This window comes from Aulonocara stuartgranti (assembly GCF_965226115.1).
Source record: "Aulonocara stuartgranti genome assembly, chromosome: 15".
Classification (NCBI taxonomy): domain Eukaryota; kingdom Metazoa; phylum Chordata; class Actinopteri; order Cichliformes; family Cichlidae; genus Aulonocara; species Aulonocara stuartgranti.
Window position 1 is genome coordinate 6488660 of NC_138951.1, and position 16584 is coordinate 6505243.

The 16584-nt window shown below is 39.9% G+C and overlaps 1 protein-coding gene across 5 annotated transcripts; it reads right to left on the reverse strand.

The window, feature by feature from the left end:
• Nucleotides 1–258: 258 nt before the first annotated feature.
• Nucleotides 259–16301, reverse strand: LOC309689063 (uncharacterized protein). 5 transcript variants are annotated; one of them, XM_082505212.1, is made up of 13 exons: nucleotides 16097–16301; nucleotides 13392–13546; nucleotides 12664–12784; nucleotides 12194–12356; nucleotides 11833–12025; nucleotides 11576–11647; nucleotides 7587–7692; nucleotides 6940–7010; nucleotides 4831–6859; nucleotides 4509–4745; nucleotides 4390–4437; nucleotides 2149–2247; nucleotides 259–854 (listed from the first exon to the last, which is right to left on the reverse strand). In XM_082505212.1, the coding sequence occupies exons 3-13, from the start codon at nucleotides 12779–12781 to the stop codon at nucleotides 619–621; spliced, it is 3372 nt and encodes a 1123-aa protein (XP_082361338.1). In that variant the 5' UTR covers nucleotides 12782–12784; nucleotides 13392–13546; nucleotides 16097–16301; the 3' UTR covers nucleotides 259–618. The 5 variants fall into 5 exon arrangements, with proteins under 5 accessions (XP_082361338.1, XP_082361337.1, XP_082361341.1 ...); XM_082505211.1 differs by lacking the exon at nucleotides 16097–16301 and having other exon boundaries at nucleotides 13392–14326; XM_082505215.1 differs by lacking the exons at nucleotides 11833–12025; nucleotides 12194–12356; nucleotides 12664–12784; nucleotides 13392–13546; nucleotides 16097–16301 and adding an exon at nucleotides 8048–8090 and having other exon boundaries at nucleotides 11576–11643.
• Nucleotides 16302–16584: the final 283 nt, after the last annotated feature.

Here is a 16584-nt window from a genome sequence, read left to right on the forward strand (position 1 = left end):
CTCTCTCACACACACACACACACACACACACACACATACTGGTAAAGGTGAATTGGAAGGACAATTTTTTCAAACAAGATTTTTGCAACACTAAACGGACCCCCCTTTCCGCTTGTGCTAGATAGATGAAGTGCATCTTTAAAAATCCCATTTGAGTTGTACAACACAAATCTCACTTCAAAATTGTGAAAAACACACCAGAACTCAAAATATAAGAACCTGACAACATGGTGTAATAAGAGGACAACACTAATTAGGTAACTTGGCTCCTCCCCCTGACATGAACAGTAATTGTCAGGGCTAACTTTATTAACAGGACAAAGGCCATACACATACACAAACATGTATTTTGTGTGTATTAAAAGGGCAACAGGTGAATAAAAGGAACAAATTGAGTGCATTTTACAAAAACAGGATTGTTTTGTTAACAGAAATGAAAATAACTGGCAATATAAAATTATATGTCCTCTTAGATCAGATGCACTAAAACAGTGTCAACAAAATGAATTTACCAATCTTCTAATAGTAAAATTCTAAAATAAATAAATGAGAAACCAAAACATACAAAATATCTTTTGTAACTCCTCCAAGAAGTACTTTGGAGTTATGTAGACTCCTCTACATAGGATTTTCTTTTTTCTTCAACGACACGCCCCGATTCCTCACAAAATCTCTGATGTTTTGAATAGAACGACCAGCCAGAGCAGGATCTTCTGCAGTTTTGCATTGCTGGCATTCGATAATAGTGGCCAGTTTTCCTTTTTTGATATGTTCGCCAAAATACTTCATTATCGCAGCAACCTCCGTGGGAGACCAAGGATGCTTTTTGACCCTCCTTGCATTTTCCAGAGAAGCTAGAAGCAGAAAAAAATAAATGTAAACAAACTACTTTTTAAACAATTTTTAAATTAAAGGGGACGTATTATGCTCAATTGTGTGAGTTGACATGGTTGTAGGATGCAAAAATATAATGGCGATAATCGGCTTCCTTCAAATAAGCCGAAGAATTGAGTTCTGCACACACTAGTTTTACAGCCCTGCTAAGAACAGTTAGTGTTTAGTCTACACAGCCCAAAGACGGCCTTTGCATTGTCCACGAGGACAGGTGCTGAGGCTGTGATTATGCTGGATTGTGCAAAATACACTACCTGGGACCTAAAAGAGCTCCTTTTTTAGTTGTTGAAAACCTACACTTAAGGAGTCGGGAGGCAATTCATAACCAAATATACATACAAAAGCAACAAAAAAAAGTGGGTTTTGCATAATATGTCCCCTTTAAGGTGAATTTGTTGTAACAGTGTTTCTTTGGTATAAATCCTGTAATGCTGACTGTTTAAATACTTATTACAATGGATGAATACATTTATTTAAATGTAAAATTCTGAAAGGTAGCCCACATTAAGTCAGAATTCCAATAAATAGCTATGGCAAATCACTATGGATGGAGAGCATTTTATTCCACACACACCGTTATACAACAAAAAACATGTATAGCATGATATTGTAATAATTTGAAATGTATAACATATACTCAAACATTTCATATATAACTGTCTGACTCAAATGTTTATTTAAAAACAAGGGTGGACCCTGCCTGACCATGAGGTGGGCCTTCAGGTTTTTTTAGTGAACATAATTTTCTTCAAGACGTTCAGGTTACAGCCCACAATTAGCCAAACCAGCCCAAATTTTCCAATATTATCCAGATTCTGCCTATGGGAATAAGATGATGTTCAGAGTATGGAGATAATGTAGAAGCCCAATGGTTGAGGAATCCTCAAAATTAAAAACCCAAATCATAATATGTTCTCATTGCTTTGTTTATTAATTGTTTTGGTGCATTGCTGTTTTGAAAATGATAAGTATTTAAATGTATTACAGATTAAAACAGGCATAGGGAAAGTAATTTAAACATTTATCCCATTACTTAATACAAGGTATTGTTCCACATTGAATGTGATTTATGTTTTACCTTACCAAGTAGGTTAATATAATTGTCTAACCAAGTTGTAGAATTATGGTACGGTCCCTGGCAGAAAGATGAGCATAGTCACCATACTGGCTTGGGTGGTGTGGATAACTGGGTTCAAAAATGCATGAAGTTTACATTTGTGCTTAAGTGACTTTTGTATGCATGTCACCATTTACCAGATTGTTCATTTGTTTTCTTCTTACTGCTTGGCTTCATCTCCTTGTTTAGTATTCTGTTGGGTTCAATGACCTTACCCGCTCCATTTTTACTTTGTGCTGAAAAACAAAACAAAACAGTAAGCATATATTTGTTGTATTAAATCTCTTATAATGTAATGTCAAATGCTCCTGAATGTGGTCAAGCAACTAATGGACCTTGAAATCTTGAATATGGTTTCTAAGATAAATCCAGAGTCGCAACTATGACTTTTAGTTTAAGGTGACACATGTGAATGTGGAATATGGCTAGAGCTATTACAGCTGATATTAAAAGATACAAGGCTGAATTTTTCTCCAAACAAGACTCCGGTGTAGTGATGGGATTTCCGGCTCTTTTTAGAGATCCGGCTCTCTCAGCTCGGCTCACTAAAAAGAGCCGGCTCTTTCGGCTCCCGAACCGGCTCTTCAGGTTATTTTGTTGCTTTCATTCATTTATTATTAACAACAATATAAAATTATGCACAAAATGAATTACTAATGTTTAAAAACGTGTTTTCTATGTATATATGTTCATTATATAAATCTGCTTTTATTTATTCACTCCACATAAAATTTAAAAAATAAATTATAAAATACAAAAACCTACCATTTACAATTTAACTTTTAAAATTTAAACTTTAAATTTAAAAATACCAAGTGCCCAGTGCTCAGCTCAGTGGGTAGACACACTGGCAGCTTCACTTATATCACACTTAATTCACTGTGTTTTATCTTCCCATCGCACTGATGAGTGGACAGTTTTCAGGTGCCCGTGCTCTATATGATATCCTTTTCTTGCAGACTCTACACTCTGCCTATGTATTGTCAGTAAAATTTAAATGGTTCTAGATTTTGCTTCTTTTCTTGGTGTCACTCATTTTCTTTACTCCACCTTTCTAATGTGACGACATTGTCTCTTGTTGTTGCTCCCGGCTCTCTTTCTCTCTCTCTCCCTGCTGCTCTTTTCGTGTGCTACTGCTGTTGCGAGTGTAACTACCGCCCCTAGCTCCTCCCTCTGCTCAGAGGCGGGAGGGGTGCAAACGCAAGGCTCTGTTTGCGCCCCTCCCGTCTCTACTCAGCGCAAACACAAGGCTGACGTGCAGCGAAAAAAGTGAGAGAGAGGGCAAGAGAAAGTAAAAAAAAAAAAATCCACGGCTCCCAATAAGGAGCCGGCTCGCATCGTTCACTTCAAAGAACCAGCTCTAAGAGCCATTTCGTTCGCGAACGACCCATCACTACTCCGGTGACTGGTCAACTTTCCACTCACCACTGATTTACTGTAGAAAGAGGATGAGAGCGTAGAGGGAATACTTCAGAAGCGCAAACCAGGTAAATAAAGAGTAGTAGATCAGCCTTCCACACACCAACTATTTTCATCTCTCTTGATTAATCTCATCTCCTTCTGTCTCCTGCAGGGCAGCTTCCTTTCTAACATCCTTCAACAAACCTTCCTCACTGTCCCTTGTTTGCACATGCCCAACACAACCTCAACCTGGCCAATGTAGAACAATGTAGACATTTTTTCCAACATGTGCAGTCCCAATGATATTGTTCTTCCTAATCCTATCCATTCTCTCCACCCTCAAAAAGAATCCCAGCATCTTTGCTTTCCCCAAACTCACCTCCAAGAACTGCAATCTATTAAGAACTCTGCTGCCCCCTTACTCTACTGCACTCACTCTAGAGACTATATCACCACATCCTAAAAAGAACATTACTGGCTGCACACTGACTATAGTATTGAGTGCAAACTCCTAATCAACTTTTAAGCCTTCAACAACCTCGCCCCCGCCACCCTGAGGGATTGTCTTTACTGTCACTCTCCCACAACACTGCTAACACTAACCTCCTTACCCCCATCATCAAAATCATAAATCTGAGGGTACAATCCTTTGCCACTGCTAATTGCACCCTCTGGAACTTCCTCTGCTCATTAGATTCTCTCTAGAACTTTAAATCACAGCTCAAAATCACCTGTTCAAACTAGCATTTCCTACCTGACCATCCTCCAAAACTGACCTTTCTATTCTGTTGAGCTGGTCTTTAGAAAGATCCTTGACTTTCTTTAAATTACCATTTGGACAAAGGTAAAAATCACTGGAAAAATGATAGTAATGAATTATCTTTTTTTTTTTTTACATAAAGATAGCAAAGATAGCAAAAGTGTCTAGGAAGTAGTTACAAAGGTAAAAGCTTCAATAAATGATGACAAACACATACCTGGAGGTTCCTTGACAACTTTCTTCATCATTCTAGTATCTATAGAATCTGTAATAAAGTCTATTAGTCATGTGATTTCATAAATTGAACAAAGTTGAGACTAATCACATTGTACTTACCAATCTGTGGATATACAAGATTTCCTTCATTGACCTCACGCTCCGCTCCGACCTCCTCACGCTCCGCTCCGACCTCCTCACGCTCCGCTCCGACCTCCTCACGCTCCGCTCCGACCTCCTCACGCTCCGCTCCGACCTCCTCACGCTCCGCTCCGACCTCCTCACGCTCCGCTCCGACCTCCTCACGCTCCGCTCCGACCTCACTTTCTTCACTTGAATCTGTCAACTGTAGGTTATCTAACAAAATAAAAGATTGTCTTAATGAATTATAAGGTTATAGTGCAGGAAACGTGTATAATTCTTAACCTTAACACCACTTTACCTTCGATTTCAATCTCTTCAAGTGTTTTGCCTTGAAGGCTTTTGAGAGACCCTTTCTCCATGGCAATCAGTAGTTTGGATATTTTGGCAAGCTGGGTAGTAGCCTCTGGAAGTCTATAATATTCGCGATGAACACGAATATCATGACCTAGGAAGTTGGCAACTTGGTCTAACTCGTGATTCTTGAGGTTTAAGATCTGAGACAAAGTTGCGACATGTTTGCGCAACTGCGTTGAACGTAGGTGTTCAGGGTTTTCAGCCCCACATTCAGTCGCATAAATCCTCAAACAGTCCTGTCCTCTGTAGGGAGTCAGACAATGAGGTCTGGCAAACAGGAATATGTTTTCTGCCAGAACACCACAGTCTTGTCTTTTCTCTGTCAGCCGTGTTATGGCATTCACCATGTCTGGTGAAAGTAGCACTGCAACCTTGCGTCCTCGTTTACCCCTCAATTCTACACGACTGAAGTGTTGACAAAGGTAAAGTTCAAATTTTGTCAGTCCAATTGCAACATCCTTGTGCAGGGTACTAGTGTCTCTCTCCTGGAAGCCATTCAGTGTCATCTTTGAAATTTCTCCCCCTCTTCTCCTGTTAAATAGTATTACATTTGCCATGGTAGCTTTACAAAGTTCACTGTATGATTTTGGTGAACTATGCTCTTCCAAGTCCTTCAGTGCTTGTTCTGTAGTCTTCTCCAGATGTCTATGAAGACGCTGAACATCTTCTGTGAAAGGAAGTGTGGAAGGCTTGTTGAAGTGCCGCTCGTTTAGTGTGGTTAATGCAGTATGGGAGATGAGTTCTGACCACTTTGTAGCATAAAGGGTTTTGAAACTCTGGGTTGACTTTATCAGTGCACTGTCTTCTGCCATCAGTGCTCTGCAATGTATAATATCACAGACTTTCTGCAGTGAGTGTCCCAACTTTAAAGCAAGGCTTGGAGTCGAGTAGCAGTTCTTTTCTTCATCATACCCACACACCTTCTTAACAGCTTTGATAACCACATTGAAATTTGCAGGTCTTACAGCATCCTCAAAAGTGTGTATTGAGCATTCTTTCCGAAGTGTGAGCAGAAGTCTTCCACATTCTCGGAGTGTCTGGCGAATGTAGTCAAATTTGGTGGGATCTTTCCCATGTTTGTTAAAGAATGATTGAGCAAGCTGAAGAATAGAGAAGTCACTTCGCACAGTAGAAGTTATTTCATCATCTTTCATGACAGCTAATATCTTCCAAACACCGGGGGAAACTTGCTGACACAGAGCTGACTCACTCATACAGGCCAGGGACAAGACCTTTTTTCGTCCCCCCTCTGAATTGGCCTCCACTGGTTTTGAAGAACATTTACGAACATGTCTCCAAAGATCTCTTTTAAGATATAATGCCTCGCAATAAATGCAGTGAATATAGTCTTTTCCTTTGTAGGGTTTTTTTGATGTGCGTCTGGTTTTTAATGATCCAATCCCACTTGCGATGACCTCCGAGTTATGTCTGTGGTTTCCTTTGTTTCGCAGCTTAGAAAGCATTTTCAAACGGTCTTTGGACTTCTTGGGAAGACTTAAAACTCGAGCAACATCTGCATGTGATTTCTCATGAGTTTTTAAATGACGTGTAAACTTTGTCTGTAGTTTTCCACAAATGTAGCAGTATGTTTTGTTTCTTAGTGAGGAGGATGTTTTTAAGGAATCTTCAGCCGTAGTATTAGAGTCATCAACAATGCCTTCAGCATCAGACTTTTCTGCTGTGGCAATAACCCCTGATACGTCGAGCTGTCTTGTGCCAATTCCATCTTCAGATATTGATTCGGCATCTTCTGAAATTCTTTGTCCTACTCTCTCTAAAAAACTTTCTAGGCGAGGTCTTTTCGTTTTGCAAGCAGATTGACTGCTGGAGATCTCAGAGTTCTGTACTTGTTTGCAACTTATATTTAAAGGCTCTGATTTGTTGTCCCATGAGCTGTCTGAGTCAGCTATAGAATCTGGCACATATTCCTCTTCTGATGAAGCCCCCTCACTTGAACTATCTTCACTAAAGACCTAATAACAATCAAAAACACAAAGTAAGACTTTGTTTACCTTACATATTTTACTGAGAATAATTCTGCAAAAACACTTACCTCTGGAAGAGGTTCAGTGAGGTTCACCTTGTGGCTAACATAACATCTTTTGTGCCAGGACTGGTAGCAAACTAGACAGAGAAAAATTAAGTTAATAAAAGAAAGGTAGTTAAAGCCGCTTTCCCCAATTTAAAAAAACAGGCTAGATGGAAGCATAAACACAGTCAAGAAGGCTCCCCCCTCCCATTGGATATTATCCATAGGCCACACCCCCTGGTGTGCTTTGCTGCTAAACAGGCCAGTGCATAGTGTGGTGGAGCCATGTTAATGTAGAATTTAAGGAGTCAGGAAAGACTGTTCTATCGTTTTTCTGGACTGAGCCATGTTATTGGCTGATGGTTTTAGACAAATGCAACAGAACCACTTCATTTTTTTTTCTTTAATCTCCAAACAACATTTATAGCTATGCTTTGTTAAAATGTTGTTATGAACATGAAAAAAAAAATATGTTAAGCTAACTTGTTTTTGCAAATTGGGTATAGCAGCTTTAATAATGACATGGTAAGTAAATATGTAAAAAGTGCAGATGTAAAAGGTTCATTATGAACATATATCATATTTACTTATGGATTAGTTTTTATAGTGTTCCTTATGGATCATATTTAAGATATTCTAATGTACCCAACCTTCCATAATTAAATAATTACCTTCACATCTCACACCACTCCATTTCAGAGGCGAAAAAGGTCCTCCACATGCAAAACATTTTTCTAAACTTGACATTTCGTCAGGGACTAGATCATGATCGCAGTCCTGTTTGGTAAAAAAAAACTAAAAAAAAACCAGTGTAATCAAAAACAAAATTCATACTTTTGTGATGTAAAATATCACAACCAAATAGTTGTTTTGGTTCCTCTTTAAAAAGGAGTTAAGGACGGAAGAAAAAAAAAAAAAAAAAAAAAAACCTGTTCAAGTGTTACTAAAACTATTAAATCAATTTTTGTAACTTTTGCAATGCAAAATTTAAAGGGAAAAATACCTGCTGTATATAGATCAATTTTCAAAACAATTTTTTCTTCTAGGTTTTATATTATGGTATATATTACAAAACCACAATGAAAAGAAAATTCATTGTGGACCCACAACACCCAAAAAAGATTAGACTTACAATTTGTTCTTTCTGAAATGAGAAGATGTGTCCAAAGTTTTGACTGGGAGTGTAAAAAAGTATAATTAAATCATGAAGTCATGAATCCATCAAGACATAACGGATGGCCTTTACACAACAATGTTACATAAATGTGCTTAGCATTAACAGGAAAGAGTTTAGCGATTGTTTCGGTTGTATTTACATGCTCCTTCCTATAGTAAGCTTCATTCTTGCTCCTTGATCAGCTGAAATTCAAATATGCGATCTAACTACATCAGAGTTCATTTCAACCAAGCCGAGAACTACGTCTTTATGCAAACCAGATTTAGGGTTGGGGTTTCATACTTCTTGTTTCAAATCTCAGTCCTCCTAATGCGTGCATCTTACTTGGTCAAGATAACCAAGGACCCACATACCTCAATACTGCCTAATAACTAGCACCTCAGTCTACAACTAAAACAATCTGACACTGAAACTCCAATTTACCTTTGTTGCGTCGTTAGGAGAGGAACTGGCTGCATTCTCATCCACAGCCTGAGATGGCACCATGTTGGATTTCTAAAGAAGAAGCGTGAATAATGAATGGCAGTCTTTGGGTCTAGCCAAGATGAATACAGTCCTCCTAATGTCTGGACCTGTCCAGTTGAGTAATACACAGGACCCGTGTGTGTGGGCGCACTTGTAGGTAGAACTCAGTTGTTTATACTTCCTGTTTCAAATCTCAGTCCTCCTAATGCGTGCATCTTACTTGGTCAAGATAACCAAGGACCCACATACCTCAATACTGCCTAATAACTAGCACCTCAGTCTACAACTAAAACAATCTGACACTGAAACTCCAATTTACCTTTGTTGCGTCGTTAGGAGAGGAACTGGCTGCATTCTCATCCACAGCCTGAGATGGCACCATGTTGGATTTCTAAAGAAGAAGCGTGAATAATGAATGGCAGTCTTTGGGTCTAGCCAAGATGAATACAGTCCTCCTAATGTCTGGACCTGTCCAGTTGAGTATTACACAGGACCCGTGTGTGTATGCACAATTGCCAGAGTAACTCTCATTGATCTGAATTCATTTCTAAACTCAGTCCTCCTAATGTCTGGACCTGTCCAGTTGAGTAATACACAGGACCCGTGTGTGTGGGCGCACTTGTAGGTAGAACTCAGTTGTTTATACTTCCTGTTTCAAATCTCAGTCCTCCTAATGCGTGCATCTTACTTGGTCAAGATAACCAAGGACCCACATACCTCAATACTGCCTAATAACTAGCACCTCAGTCTACAACTAAAACAATCTGACACTGAAACTCCAATTTACCTTTGTTGCGTCGTTAGGAGAGGAACTGGCTGCATTCTCATCCACAGCCTGAGATGGCACCATGTTGGATTTCTAAGGAAGAAGCGTGAATAATGAATGGCAGTCTTTGGGTCTAGCCAAGATGAATACAGTCCTCCTAATGTCTGGACCTGTCCAGTTGAGTAATACACAGGACCCGTGTGTGGGCGCACTTGTAGGTAGAACTCAGTTGTTTATACTTCCTGTTTCAAATCTCAGTCCTCCTAATGCGTGCATCTTACTTGGTCAAGATAACCAAGGACCCACATACCTCAATACTGCCTAATAACTAGCACCTCAGTCTACAACTAAAACAATCTGACACTGAAACTCCAATTTACCTTTGTTGCGTCGTTAGGAGAGGAACTGGCTGCATTCTCATCCACAGCCTGAGATGGCACCATGTTGGATTTCTAAGGAAGAAGCGTGAATAATGAATGGCAGTCTTTGGGTCTAGCCAAGATGAATACAGTCCTCCTAATGTCTGGACCTGTCCAGTTGAGTAATACACAGGACCCGTGTGTGTATGCACAATTGCCAGAGTAACTCTCATTGATCTGAATTCATTTCTAAACTCAGTCCTCCTAATGTCTGGACCTGTCCAGTTGAGTAATACACAGGACCCGTGTGTGTGGGCGCACTTGTAGGTAGAACTCAGTTGTTTATACTTCCTGTTTCAAATCTCAGTCCTCCTAATGCGTGCATCTTACTTGGTCAAGATAACCAAGGACCCACATACCTCAATACTGCCTAATAACTAGCACCTCAGTCTACAACTAAAACAATCTGACACTGAAATTCCAATTTACCTTTGTTGCGTCGTTAGGAGAGGAACTGGCTGCATTCTCATCCACAGCCTGAGATGGCACCATGTTGGATTTCTAAGGAAGAAGCGTGAATAATGAATGGCAGTCTTTGGGTCTAGCCAAGATGAATACAGTCCTCCTAATGTCTGGACCTGTCCAGTTGAGTAATACACAGGACCCGTGTGTGTATGCACAATTGCCAGAGTAACTCTCATTGATCTGAATTCATTTCTAAACTCAGTCCTCCTAATGTCTGGACCTGTCCAGTTGAGTAATACACAGGACCCGTGTGTGTGGGCGCACTTGTAGGTAGAACTCAGTTGTTTATACTTCCTGTTTCAAATCTCAGTCCTCCTAATGCGTGCATCTTACTTGGTCAAGATAACCAAGGACCCACATACCTCAATACTGCCTAATAACTAGCACCTCAGTCTACAACTAAAACAATCTGACACTGAAACTCCAATTTACCTTTGTTGCGTCGTTAGGAGAGGAACTGGCTGCATTCTCATCCACAGCCTGAGATGGCACCATGTTGGATTTCTAAGGAAGAAGCGTGAATAATGAATGGCAGTCTTTGGGTCTAGCCAAGATGAATACAGTCCTCCTAATGTCTGGACCTGTCCAGTTGAGTAATACACAGGACCCGTGTGTGTATGCACAATTGCCAGAGTAACTCTCATTGATCTGAATTCATTTCTAAACTCAGTCCTCCTAATGTCTGGACCTGTCCAGTTGAGTAATACACAGGACCCGTGTGTGTGGGCGCACTTGTAGGTAGAACTCAGTTGTTTATACTTCCTGTTTCAAATCTCAGTCCTCCTAATGCGTGCATCTTACTTGGTCAAGATAACCAAGGACCCACATACCTCAATACTGCCTAATAACTAGCACCTCAGTCTACAACTAAAACAATCTGACACTGAAACTCCAATTTACCTTTGTTGTGTCGTTAGGAGAGGAACTGGCTGCATTCTCATCCACAGCCTGAGATGGCACCATGTTGGATTTCTAAGGAAGAAGCATGAATAATGAATGGCAGTCTTTGGGTCTAGCCAAGATGAATACAGTCCTCCTAATGTCTGGACCTGTCCAGTTGAGTAATACACAGGACCCGTGTGTGTATGCACAATTGCCAGAGTAACTCTCATTGATCTGAATTCATTTCGAAACTCGGTCCTCCTAATGTCTGGACCTGTCCAGTTGAGTAATACACAGGACCCGTGTGTGTGGGCGCACTTGTAGGTAGAACTCAGTTGTTTATACTTCCTGTTTCAAATCTCAGTCCTCCTAATGCGTGCATCTTACTTGGTCAAGATAACCAAGGACCCACATACCTCAATACTGCCTAATAACTAGCACCTCAGTCTACAACTAAAACAATCTGACACTGAAACTCCAATTTACCTTTGTTGCGTCGTTAGGAGAGGAACTGGCTGCAATCTCATCCACAGCCTGAGATGCCACCATGTTGGATTTCTAAGGAAGAAGCATGAATAATGAATGGCAGTCTTTGGGTCTAGCCAAGATGAATACAGTCCTCCTAATGTCTGGACCTGTCCAGTTGAGTATTACACAGGACCCGTGTGTGTATGCATACTTTTCAGTATAGCCTTTATTCATTTAATACTATTTATACTTATACTGTACTATTTACATTATACCTTGCTTCTCCATGGCCAGTTGGAATCACCATAGTTATAGGTGATTTCTTCTCCTGGACCAATATCTTTGATTGCAAACAAACAGAGATGGGGCCTTCCATCCACTCTGGTAACTGTCATTTTACTGTTTGGATTCACATTATCGTCATTTACAAGTCTGCCAAGTGAGCCGTCCTCTCTGGTAGCATCAACACTAAAACAAAAAGTATACAATAACAATTACACTCTGTAAAGAAAGTCATTAAGTATATTAGGTTGTAGAACGTCTGAATAACATTTTAATATTCAATTCAAAATATTATTTGAATATTATAATTTGTAAACCTCATGTATTTTATCCTTTATCAAAGCAGTTACATACCATAACTGTTTTCCATTGAACTTGAAATCAAATATGAAAACCTTGAGTGCATCATGGTAAAGTTTCATTCGGTTTTCTTGTTCCTCTTTAGTTATGATTTGTCCTCTGTACTCAAAAAGAAAATCTCCCTTTTGAAATGACCGACAGCTGAACACACCGCGACCTAAAGACACACATCAAAAACAAATTGGGCAATAAACTATAAACCATTTAATTAAAATCCTTCTTGTTTTTAAATATGTTTTTTATTTGATTATATTGTATTATTTATTTTGGAACATGTAACATGTTCATAATTCCTTGGGGAAAGACAAGGAAAAAATAGAAATATAATAATAATAATAATAAAACAAGTATAATTATATTCGTGATTATTAATTTTCTCATGCATGGTATGCTACAAAAAAACTACAAAAAACATAAAAATTTCTATTTTGAGAAGCTGACTGCATTCTTTGGAATCAACTCACCTTTAAATGAATCAATATACCTCACATCAAATCCTGCCTTGTCTTCACCTAAGGAGCAGTAATACCTAGCATCTTGTATGGGATTTATTTTAGCTCTCCGTGGCCTTGTTGCCGCCATCCCCTGCAAAGATCAGGTATTAATGACTTTAGAAATAACACATTATACTACAAAATGTATGTAGACATAGAAATAAACAGATCGAAAAATCTATTTATGTTGGGGAGAGCTCCCCTAAAGGTTCCAAATATCTGTGTTCCTCCTATCTTGTATCACTGTGTGTCAGAGGCTGCATGCCCTACCTGTGGAAGTTCTGTTTCGTATATTTTATTTGGTCTAAGGTTACTGCAAATCTTAATGAGTTAATTTTCATATCCACATTTCCTTAACCTTTTATATTTCTTAAAGTTATAAATTAAAATAATGATTTAGTATGGTTGAACAATAAGCATATTTGTCCTACAGTTTTTGTTTCATTTGTAAAATATTTTCTGAAAACAGATCTCACTAGTTTTAAAACCACAAGTTTTGTGATGCTAAAACCAAAATTAATCAAACCAACAGCAACAGAATGTCAAACTTTTGCTACTAGCATGCTGGCTAGCTAAACTGTCAAAAATTAGATGCTTTGGTGTATCGGAACGTAATATAATAACCTATATTACTTTGCTTTATTGGATGAATATATTTATATAAACATCATGTGTAAGGGAATTTGTATGGTTCTCACCTGATCTTCCACGAAAGCAGTAAGATAAAAGCTGTCTCATTAAATCCTCATGTCGTGCACCTGAACTCTTTAGTGTCCTCTTCTTCTTCTTCTGCTCTTTAAATGTTCATGGTGGTTGGCAACCAGCGTAGATGTACATTAGCGCCCCCATAGTGCTGAGGAGTGGATATCATTGGCCAAGAACAGTGGATTAACACTGGGATTCTTGCAAATAGAATGCTATGATGTAATAGAGTTAAATTGCTCTAGTGCATTCTGACATAACTCACTTGGAATATGTAGACTTAATAATACTGTATAAAATGTAATTTTTCCAAAAGACTGATATTTATGCTTCTAAATTTTTAAAGAATGAAACAAAAGTAGTAAATGGGGATGATGAGTTTTAGTAACAACTTCAAAGTTATTTGGCTAAAAGAGTTTTAAAATTCAAATAATTAACTTGGACCAAAAAGGCATATTATTGCTACAATGAGATTGGTGAATAAAAATAGATTAGACCACAGATATTTAAGTATTGCAGCAATACAATTAATTTTCATGACCTTAAGTGTTTTTGTGATGCTTTCTTTTTCTTTTTAAATAGTAAAAACTCATGACATAATTAGGACAAAGTTTATAATGAAATAGAAAAATCTTTATTATTGTGGCTGGTCTGGGATGCTGCTGCAGGTGAGATGGACTCACCTGCATTGTATCTACAATCTGTTACAGCAACCGTATAATTATTGTAATTGTTGGACAGCGCGAGGGAACGACCGGCTCAGGTGAGCCACAGGCTGGTGCGCTAGCGGGATGGGGGTGCCGCTGGAAGCGTGGGCGGTCCCTGGAACCACCTCGTCACCAGCGCCGCTAGATCTACAGGCGAACGCCCAGGTAGTCACTTCCCCGTGGCTGGGCTGGGGCGCTGATGCTCCAGGCCTATTCCCTCGCTTGCTCATGGAGGGGGGGGGGAGGTGGCTCCTCGGTCTTAGTCGGGGGAAGAGGGTATGTGGCGGGGCGTGTTCTGCGATGCCGCTGCATGTGAGATGGACCCACCTGCACGGCATCTATAATCACACCACGCTGGCTTAAAACTTGTGCTCTGCTTGTGGTGTTGTTTGTGGTGATGTGTACGGCAGACACAAACATACCTTCCCACCCTCATACACACAACCACAAACACTCGGCCCTCACCCAACGTGGACACAGACATAAATGGACACTGTACACACAATCACACTCCCCAAACATTCTCTACATCCCAGGTCCAGGTATTCTTGCCCCGGAGGGGGAACTCATACCCAGACCCAGATGTTGCCCTCCTCCCTGAGGTGGAAATCAAGCAGACCGTCCCCGGCTCCGCAGTGGCAGGGGGCCGCTGCAACCCAGGCCTCGATCAGATGGCCAATTCCACCTTCAGGCCCCCCCGCCCTGACGGCTGGCAGAGAGTGGGGCTCTGTGAAGACCCCATGCCTCCCTCCGCTCGCTCATATGTAGTGTTGCTGCGTGCTGTTCTAAAGTGCATTTAAAACACGGGAGGAGATGTCATCTGTTCTTTTGATATTCATCAGAACCCTGGCTGCAGCATTTTGGATCAGCTGAAGACTTTTAGTTGCATTATGTGGACTTCCTGATAGTTAAGAGTTATAGTAATGCAGCCTTGAAGTAACAAAGGCATCAACTAGTTTTTCAGCATCACTCCTGGATGGGATGTTTCTAATTTTAGCAATATTACGGAGGTGGAAGGAGGAGACCCTAGAAACCTCTTTCATGTCAGATCTAAATGACATGTCTTTGTCAAAAAATAACACAGAGGTTCTTTGCTTTATTACTGGAGGCTAATTTAATGCCATCCAGATGAAGGGACTGACCAAGTAATTTGTTTTTCTGAGCTTCTGGTCCAAAGACAACTTCTGTCTTGTCGGAATTCAAAAGGAGGAAGTTTGAAGACATCCAGGTTTTTATGTCTTCCAAGCATGCCCGTAATCTTTATAACTGATTAGGTTCATCAGGATTTAGGTGTGCATAGCTATGGAAATTTATCCCATGCTGTCTAATGATTTTACCAATAGGGAACATATATATAGTAAAAAGGATCAGTCCAAGTACAGAACCCTGTGGTGTACGCCACAAGTAACCATAGAGGTTGAAGAGGATTTATCATTTACGTAAACAAACCTTGAGTCTGTTGGACAAGTAAGATTTAAACCAGCCTAGTGCTGTTCCTTTGATCCCTGCAACATTTTCAAACCTTTCTATGAGAATATTGTGATTGAATGTGTCAAAAACAGCACTGAGGTCCAGTAGAACCAGAATGGTCACCAGTCCATTATCTGAGGCCATGAGAATATCATTAGTAACTTTCACCAGAGCTGTTTCAGTGCTATGATGAGCTCTAAAGCCAGATTGAAACTCTTCAAACAGGTCGTTATTGTTTAAGTGCTAACACACCTGATTGGCAACTATTACCTCAAGAATTTTAGATATGAAGGGAAGATTAGATATAGGTCTATAGTTCATTAAGTTGTCTTGATTAAAAGAGGGTTTCTTAAATAGAGGTTTAATTACAGCAACCTTAAAATCCTATGGTACGTATCCATTTTCTAAAAATAAATTCATTATATCCAAAACTGGAGCAACAATTAAAGGAAATACCGCTTTAAATAGTTTGGTTCGGGATTAGGTCTAACATGCAGGTATGTATGTAGACCATGTCTACATACCTAAATGTCATAGTTCAGCTGTGTGCAGGCAGGAACGAGGAAAAGGACCCAAAATGCAGACTCTCGGAAGACTGGAGTGAAACTCAAAAACGGCAGCTTTATTGCTGGTTGGAAAATAAGAGACAATACAAAACTAATCCACGGGGAGACACACAGCACAGGATTAGTGCCGTTTACGACGCGACAGGGAGCACAGAAAATACAGGGCTAAAATACACAGGGAATAACGAGGGGAATGAGAGGCAGGAGGTGAACACTGGTTGGAAACATCAGGGCTAACGAGACCAAGGAAGCAAAACTGAAAACACTGACATGAGACAAAGGCTGTATCCCAATTCAGGGTCTGCAGCCTTAAAGTACGCAGCCTCAACGATCCTCAAAGGCTGCGTACTCAAAGACCGCTAAGGCCGGAAGTAAGAGGCTTGTGAAATGGGACGGTCTAGCCTCCATCGCGCTGCCCAGGTTGCCTAGCAACCATAACACCAATC

Excerpts from the sequence above, each read along its gene's own strand:
- LOC309689063 (XM_082505212.1), bottom strand. The coding sequence starts at position 12,781 with ATGGCGGCAACAAGGCCACGGAGAGCTAAAATAAATCCCATACAAGAT. Across the intron at positions 12,026-12,193 it reads TTCAATGGAAAACAGTTATG|TGTTGATGCTACCAGAGAGG; the intron begins GTATGTAACTGC and ends TTTTTGTTTTAG. Across the intron at positions 2,248-4,389 it reads AGTTGTCAAGGAACCTCCAG|CACAAAGTAAAAATGGAGCG; the intron begins GTATGTGTTTGT and ends TTTGTTTTTCAG.